This window comes from Sarcophilus harrisii, chromosome 5 (assembly GCF_902635505.1).
Source record: "Sarcophilus harrisii chromosome 5, mSarHar1.11, whole genome shotgun sequence".
Taxonomy (NCBI): domain Eukaryota; kingdom Metazoa; phylum Chordata; class Mammalia; order Dasyuromorphia; family Dasyuridae; genus Sarcophilus; species Sarcophilus harrisii.
The window spans coordinates 106,903,648-106,911,797 of NC_045430.1; the positions used below are offsets into that span (position 1 = coordinate 106,903,648).

General features: G+C 53.6%; 1 protein-coding gene across 1 annotated transcript; it reads right to left on the reverse strand.

Moving 5' to 3' along the window:
• Positions 1 to 972: 972 nt before the first annotated feature.
• PTMS (parathymosin) lies at positions 973 to 6,844 on the reverse strand. Its single transcript, XM_031940192.1, has 6 exons — positions 6,840 to 6,844; positions 5,548 to 5,947; positions 2,130 to 2,201; positions 1,891 to 1,969; positions 1,679 to 1,740; positions 973 to 1,524 (listed from the first exon to the last, which is right to left on the reverse strand). Exons 1-6 carry the CDS (start codon positions 6,842 to 6,844, stop codon positions 1,474 to 1,476), a joined length of 669 nt encoding a protein of 222 aa, XP_031796052.1. The 3' UTR covers positions 973 to 1,473.
• Between the last annotated feature and the right edge of the window lie 1,306 nt (positions 6,845 to 8,150).

The window sequence follows — 8,150 nt, forward strand, 5'->3', positions numbered from 1 at the left end:
GAAATCCTCCCCTTTTCCGAGAGAAAATGATATTAATAATTAATTTTAATAATAAAAAAGTAATTCACATATCTGAAGGTTTATGTTTACAAAGGATGTTATACATGTTACTTTAATTGCTCTCAATAAACTCTAGATGCAATTACTATTATTCTCATCTCACCCATGAACAAACTGAGGCTTCAGAAGGCAAGTAAGAGCTAGGACTCACAGCTCCAAATCCTAACTCTTAGTGGAGCTATCTTTCCACCACACCAGTGGCTAGGGAGATAGAGTAGCTCCAGAGGAAGACTTAGAAAATTTCTGGTCGTTTCCATCGGCTCCTTAAACTTAGAGGATCCCAACACACAGTTCTCACCTTTGCCCATACCCCTTTTCCTTGTGGCAATAAGCATACACTACTCCCCTCTCCCATTAGCTTCCTGTCTTAAGCCTTTTTGTATTTGCCTGGGTCAGCAAAATTGCCAGTCTCGGTAGCTTTATGCTCCATTCGGCATTATGTCTTTGTGAACGTTGTATGTCAGTGCATCTACAGGTATGTGAGGGAAGCAGGAAAGGGAGGAAGAAGGGCATGGGAGAGGGAGGCAGAGGGCATGCCCAAGAAATCTTCACATCTACTTCTTGTCAGAGAGTGAAGAGGGCCCAGGTGTGTCACCCCCTCTCCTGGCCCTAGGTTCTTCTTTTCATCAGGAGGTGAAAGAAGAAAGGACGGGAAAGTTGGTAGATAGCAATGTAGAAAAGATTTCCCACATATTCCCTTTCTACTGTGGATATCCAGCACCTGTGTTTGGTGGGTCTTGTGTGTTTTTCAGGTGTATGGATAGCTCCAATGAGGGGGAAGAATTAGGGGAAGGAGGATGGTTATTTCATTGTCCATGAGGAGAGGAAGATCCCCCCCCCAAGACCAAAATTGTACCTTTGTTCCACCCCACATACACACACACTTGTCAGCCGGGAGAAGAAGGAGGCAGGTTAAAAACAGAAGCGCGACCATTTCTTTATTAAATTATACAAAAAGGATAAAGGGGAGAGGGGGCAGCTGTGGGGCTCAGCCCCAACCCCAGCCTGGTGCTGTGAGGGGGTGGGGAATCTGAGGGAGATCCAGGGATCAGGCAGGGAGAGTGGGAGAGAAGGCAGAAGGGGAGATTTAGGAATGTGGAAAGGGGTAGAATTGGATTTTGAAGAATCACCTGGGGGATGGGAAGAGATATGAGGATATGGAAAAGAAGAGTAGTCTGGGGATCAGTTGGGAAGCTCAGGGATGGGGAATGTTCAGGAGGTGAAGGAATGGAGAGGTAAAAATTGGAATACCTGGAAAGGGAACAGTAAGAAGGCTGGGGAGAATAGGAGGGGGACAGCTCTGGGGAGGAATCCAGAACAGGGAGCCAGGTGAAAGGCCGCTGCACTTATCCCTCCCCATCTCACTTCCAGGCCCATGGGGTCCTCCCCACCCTCAGCCCAGATGACTGAGGCTCACACCGATGCCCCGTTTTCTGTCTTCTGCCTTTTAGGATCGGCTTCATCCTGCAGAGGGAAAAAGGATCTACATGAATGCAAAAGAAGCAGGATTTCCTTCTAGTCCCAGCTCTGTCCCATACTCTAGAGAATCTTGGTTTAGACTTGAAAAGGGCCCCAGGATCTGTCATTTCCCCCTCCAATCCCTGGACCCAGCCCCAACCTCATCCTCAGCAGCTCTCTTCAGTGCGGGCCCTTCGTCATCATCTTCCTCTTCTTCCTCATCTGTGAAGCCAGAAATTGGTCACTGTGGAGGGGCAAAGGTCATCTCCAGAGACCACTGGAAGTTACCCCTGACCCTTGCTTCAGCTCTTCAACTCTGACTTGATTCTACTTCCATCGACCCCCATCATCCCCGACACTCTTTGATCTCACCTTCCTCCTCACCCTCATCATCATCTTCTCCATCCTCTGCAGTCTCCTCCTCCTCCTCTTCAGCTCCATTCTCCTCCTCCTATGAGTACCAGAAAACAAGATCGCATTGGTTGGGCATGTACCCAATAGATTAGTCCCGGGGAAGGGGGGAGGGTAGATAAAAAGGTTTCTCGGGCAATAGCTCCCCCAAGGGTACTAGGGTTTTCTAGTGGCTCACCACCCTCTCCTCCCCTCTGTACCTCTACCACGTCTTTCTTCCTCTCTTTCCGACTAGTCTTCTCTTCTACTTTTTCTTTCTTCTCCTTCAGGTCCTGTGGAAGGGAGAACAAACAGATCATCTGTGTCTTACCACAAAAGTGAATTGCCTTGAGATCACTGTCCTGTTCTCCCTTGCCCCCAACTTCAAGCAGAAAGCCTAGAGGGCATTAGTACAGTGTGACAAAGCACCCAGTGCCCCTTCATGTGGGACAGGAAAGGTGCCAAGTTTTACTCTAGATAAACTCCTCCTGGAAGGCCGAATGTGGGAAAGGGAGCGAGAAGAAACAGAAGACCGTCACCTTGGTGGCTCGCTGACTGCCACCTCCCTGAACGCCCCCACCCCCACCCCCTACCCCCCCTTTGAGTGGCTGAAAAGCTCAGCTCAGCAAAGCAAATCCCCTCCATCTGCTCTGGCCCTTAATGCCCCACCCCCTCCCAATGTCCCTCCTCCTCCGCCCGGCCCCCTCCCACTGCCCACCCCTCCGCCTTTTGTCTACCTCTGGGGCCTCTATCTGCATGTTTTCTCTTGAGCATCGATCCCCTCTAAACCCCCCCCCCCCACCTCACAGCCTCCCCCAGCTTCTCTCCCTTTTGGTCTCTTCCTTTGTGGCTCTGTGTCTCTGTCTCTGTGTCTCCTTTTCATGCTGGGTAGTCCGCTAGACATTCTACCCGACCAGAAGCAGCACTCCACTAGTGCCCTCCTCAGCGCCCCAACTTGTGTATATGCTAGGTCCCAAAGTGGGTCACAAGGTCAAGTGTCTTTCCCTGACTCCGGTCTCTCCTTCCTTCGGCAAAGTTCTTGGGGGAAGGGGGGGTGAGGGTAGGAGGTCAAGTGGGGGATGGGTACGGGGATGGGGAAAGAAAAGGGGAGGGGGAAAAAAAGAATAGGATGCAGAGAAGACATAGTGCAATAAAAAGATGGGTAGCTTATGGCCCAAGGCCAGGGAACAAGTCTGGGGTGGTCTAAGAATACAGATGGAGATGGGGGTGGGAGGGAGCCTAGCTTAGGCTCACACTTCCATTACCTACTGTCTTCTTTACCCCAGAGACTCGGCACTCGCCTTTGGCCAGTCCCAGCTCCAAGTCCGGGGAAGTGACTCCTATCTTTACAAGAGTAAGAATGAATACTCATCAAGTCCTCCTCCTCTCACCCGCTTGGAACTATGAGGGTATTTTTTTTGTACCCCTTTAATTTTCTGTGATCGGTTCTGTGTGCTTCAGACTCCACACATGTTTACTTCATTCTGTCTAGGAGTAGGTCACTCTGTATGTCCCCATTCTGAAAGGAAGATTAGAAGGGGGGCCTAGTGAGAGTGTTACATTTGATTGGTCTACAGAGACTCTCTTCCTCTCTCCACGAGGAAGCACCTACCCTTTCCTTCTGTTCTTGAGTCTGGCTCCCTTAAAACCCTGCCTCTTCACCCCCATTTCCCAGCCACATGGCCTGTAGGTCATTGCTTCCACCTCTTGTGCTTCTCCCTGGGGACAGGGTCGGTCTTTCATCCTAGTGTCAGAAAGCTGAGATTCTGGTCCAGGCGCTCTGGCACTATTTCGCTGGGAGGCCCTGAGCTCTTTAGGCTATGGTCCGAGTTTCCCATCTGGGTCAGGGGAGATAAGGGAGGAAGGAAGGGGGGAAAGCGCTGCCGAGTGCCAGAGGAGGCCAAAGTCCATCGGGCCGAGTCCTCTCCTCCTGTCACCCCTGCCTGGCTTGGTCACTGTCTGTCCCTGGCTTTTTTTTTTTTCCCTCCCCCCAAGAGGGGTAAAAGGCCCTAGTGCTACTAAGCTTTCTCCGTGCCAAGCGTTCTCTGGCCTCATTTACACACTTGCGCCCAAACACTGACACAGACAGACACTGATTCAGACACACACACAGAACCAAAGAGAAGCACCCAGGCTAGAGCATACACAGAGACACATGGCCCGGTGTTTGGGCATCTTCACACGCTGCGCGCCGAGCCCACAAACAGCACAACAAAGACACTGTGCATTCATGACCTCTCCGCCCCCTCCCCGCCCCCGGCCCCGCCGCGGCTCCGGAATCCCAGATTCGCGGCTTCGCGCGCCGCTGAGAGCTACTCCAACTTCTTCCCGTTCCTGGCTCCGGGGGGGCCGCCGGGGCCAAGGTCACCCAGCCAGGGAGCGAGCGGAGACGCAAGCCGGACTCTTGCGCTCCTTCCCAGCTCGGAGTTCTTTCCACCGTAACCCGCGGCGGCCTTCGGTGCGTCCCGACACGCTCCGCCACTGACCCCGGCAGACCCCCCCTCGCTTCGCGCCGAGGGACCCAAGCCGGGGCGAGCCGTGCACAAAGCGCCCAACTCCGTCACGCGCCGCCCCCCGTAGGGCGCTTGGTCAGAGTCCCCCGAACGCCAAGGACAGAAACACACACGCTCTTGCTCCCTCCCTCCTCCCTCCCCCCGTCTGTGATCCCATTGGTTCTGCCTCCTTTTCTCTGCCAAGCCTCAGGGAGGCCTCCACCCCCGGCTCTTCGGGCTCGCCGGTCCCCGGTCCTTGGCGCGCAGCCTCTAAACCTTGGCCCCATTAATTTCCAGACCAGCCCGTGACAGGACTCGGCGGGCTCCGCAGAGAGCGGGGAGGAAGCTGTCACGGAACGCAGGGCAGGGGCGAAGGGACGGCGAGCCAGATTTCGCCTCCTTCCCTCTTCCCTGCTTGCCCGAGGTACCCGCATCCCTCCCAAAGGGGCGCGGGTCGGGGGGCGAGAAGAGAGAGCCGAGGGCCGGCCGCGGGAGGCACGGAAGGAAGGGGAGGGAGGGGAGGCCGAGCACCGGCGGGCAGCGGCTTTCGCCTCTGGAAGGAAGAAACGGAGGGTCGCGCCGGGAGGGGGGCGGGGGGAGCGGCCCCTCGAGGCTCCTGACCCGTGAGTGGGGCGCAAACCTCCTACCGGGAGTCACGGCGAGGACGGGCCAAGAAGAGCGGACACTAAGGAGCCGGACGCGAGGTGAAGGGAGAAGTGAGAAAGAGCGGGGGCACGCAGGAGAAAACGGCCAGGTCAAGGAGGGGCGGCCGGGGAGGCAAGCGGGGACGTGGGCCAGGTCAAGGAGGGGCGGCCGGGGAGGCAAGCGGGGACGTGGGCCAGGTCAAGGAGGGGCGGCCGGGGAGGCAAGCGGGGACGTGGGGGTCTCCGGCTGGCCCGGCAGCCCAGCGGCGGCGGACGGAGAAGCTAGAGGGCGCTGGCGGGAGCCGAGGGGACCCGGGGTAGGGAGAGCCAGGCTCCCGGGCGGGCGGCGGGGGAGGGTGCCCACGGCACGATCCGGAGGCTGTTCGGGGAAGGGGAGAGGCGGCGCGGGGCGCGGGCGGAGGGAGGGGGCGGCGGAGGGCGCGCGGAGGCGGCGGATCCGCGGACCCGAGGTGACGGCGCTCAGCTCCCCGCGCCCCCAGTACCTTGGCGCTGAGCTCAGGCGCTGTCTCCACGCTCTTCTCCGACATGGTGCCGGGGCCGGGGCGGGCAGGGAGCCGGGGTCCCGGATCCCGGGAAAAGGGAGCCCCTGGACGGCCGGGGGGGGTGTCCGGTGGCGGCGACTGCGCGCTCTGCAAGCTCCGACCCCCGAACGAGGACGGAGAGCGGGGTGGGGCGGGGGAGGGTCTGCCCGGAGACCCGCAGGGAGCTGTCCTTCCTTCAGCCCGCAGGTGCACGGCTTTCGGTCCCCAGGTCCCCAAGCTCGTCGCCCCCGCACCAGCAGAGCCGCCGCCGACCAGCCGCTGCCGCCCACGGCCAGGGAACCCGCTTATAAGGCGGCGCTGCCCGACGGGAGGGGCTTCCCAGGGGTGGGGCAGGCGGGAGCTGGGAGGAGAGGGGAGGAAAGGGAAGGCAAGGCTAGGAAAGGAAAGGGGAGGGGAGGGAGATGTAAGAGGAGGTTGGAGAGGTGGGGATAGGAGGATGGAAATAAGGGGAGGAGGAGGAGAGGGGAGAGGGACGGAGAAAGAAGAAATCGAGAGACAAGACCGACGCACTGGGAAAGAAGAGACACAAGACGGAGGGGAGCGGGAGAGAAGGATAAAAGGAGAAGGCAGGGAGAGACAAAGAGTCAAAAGTCACACAGAGAGAGCGAGCGGAGACTGAAAGTGGAGAAAGGATGAAGCCGAGGGAATGAAGGGAAAGGAGAAAAAGGAGTGGAGTGAGAAGGGGTGGGGCTCCTGTTAGGTGGGCTCTCTCCAGATTTCGGATTTGGATTTCGGAGGCAGTTCTTCAGCAACGGACTAAGAGAAGGCCAGAGGACGCGACAACCTTTCGTTTCAAATATATCAAACGTTAACCGGGAGAATATCTTCCATTTTCAATAATTTGAACAAAAAGTATTCAAATCAATACATTATCAAATGAGATCATCAAAGTAAAGTGCTTTGCAAACCTTGAAGTGCTGACATTGATACGTGACTTGTCATTGTTGATATTATTACCACCCAAAAAGCTTTAGAAGAGAGGTCCCCAGAGCCAAGCTAGGTCGGGGCGGGTGAGAAGAACAAGGCAAGTATTTGACTGCTATGGCAAGGGATCAAAGGCCTGAGAACAGAGGAGCAAAGAGCTTTTCCCAAACTTAACTTTCTGAGCCTGGCCTTCCCTCCCTATCCCCACTCTTTTCCATTGGTACCTTTGGGGGAGGAAGATAAAGGGAAGGACGGTTCACCCTTTTAGCTGAGGAGCGACTGGAGTTTGCGATCCTAGCTTTATTTACTTCATTCTTGCTTTGAGGAACACCCAGATCCTCTTTTTCATGAACCTCTGCTTTTTTCCCATCTTCCTATCTCCTTTTTCTTCTCAATTAATCTTCTCTTTGTCTAGTTCTTTGTACTCACCTCTTCTTTTGCTCCCCCCTTACTATACCACTTGAAACTTGACTTTTACTTGCATTTCATCTTCTCTCCATCCTTTCATGTCATTTCATCACTTAACCTTCTCTGAAATCCTTTCTTTCTTTCCCTATCCACCTCTCCCCTCATTCTTTAAATTCTCTACCCATCTTTGCTTTATCCAGGCAGCACTTAGCTGCTTTCTGTTTTATTTGACTACATCATCTGGACCTTCTCAATCTCAGCTATTTCCCTCCATTCTGCTTAATTTTTTCCTTACCTTTTCTTTCCCCTCTCCCACTTCTAGAAGAAATCGGTATTTATTAAGGGCCTATTATGTTCCAAGCACTGTGCTAAATTCTTCATAAATCTCACTTGATAAAACGAAGTATCTCTTTCCAAATAGCTCCCCTTTCTCTCAACAGTCTTAACTCTATAGTCTTATCGTTTCTCTTTTCCTCATTCTTTCTCCATCTCTACTTGAATCGATGACTCTTGTTTTTGGATTCTAATCTCATCCCATCTCAGTCAACCTTAAATATTCCCAGTCTCATCAGAATATTTAGAATTAGGAAAGTGCTCAAACTCAAGCTATCGAGTTAGAAGAAGCTGAGAGTATGCTTATAGAGGGGAGAAAAGGTTCATGATCCGGGATTTAGGGGAGGAAGTTTTATGTGCTTGTTTATCCTTGTGTTTTCTACCATTATTTTCGTCGTAATTTTTCTTTATTATTTTCACTTGAATAAAGTTTTAATGTTATTACAATGATTAGTAATCACTATGTTGTTAATTCTAATAAACAACTATCATTAATATTTATTGTGTGTGGAAATAAATCATCCGCGGATCTCTCTCTCCTATTCTTCCCTCATTTTATCTTTGGGCTCTCCTCCTTTCTCCATCTTTTCTTCCGCGTCTCTCCTTTTTACCTATGCCAGTCTCCCTTGATCTTTCTTTGCCCTTAGAATGTCTGTCTGTCTGTCCCAGCTCTGCTTAAGTCTGCCCACCTGGCTACTAAGCCTTTCTCAATCGTTTCTCTTAATTTTCTTTCTATTCTTACCATCCTTTTCCCTTTTCTTTCTCTCCCTAAATCCATCACTCTCTCTTCTCCCCTCTCCATCTCGTTCTCCTTGTCTCCCAGTTCCTCGCACCCTCTCCCTGTCAGTCTTCTATCCTCTCCCTCCTGCCGCCCGCCT

Bases quoted from the DNA above. Each gene is read 5' to 3' on its own strand.
- PTMS (XM_031940192.1), bottom strand. The intron at 2,202-5,547 runs GTACTGGGGGCG...TCCCTTCCACAG, and splicing joins CGCCTGAGCTCAGCGCCAAG to GACCTGAAGGAGAAGAAAGA. The intron at 1,741-1,890 runs GTGAGATCAAAG...CTGGCTTCACAG, and splicing joins TGATGAGGGTGAGGAGGAAG to ATGAGGAAGAAGAGGAAGAT.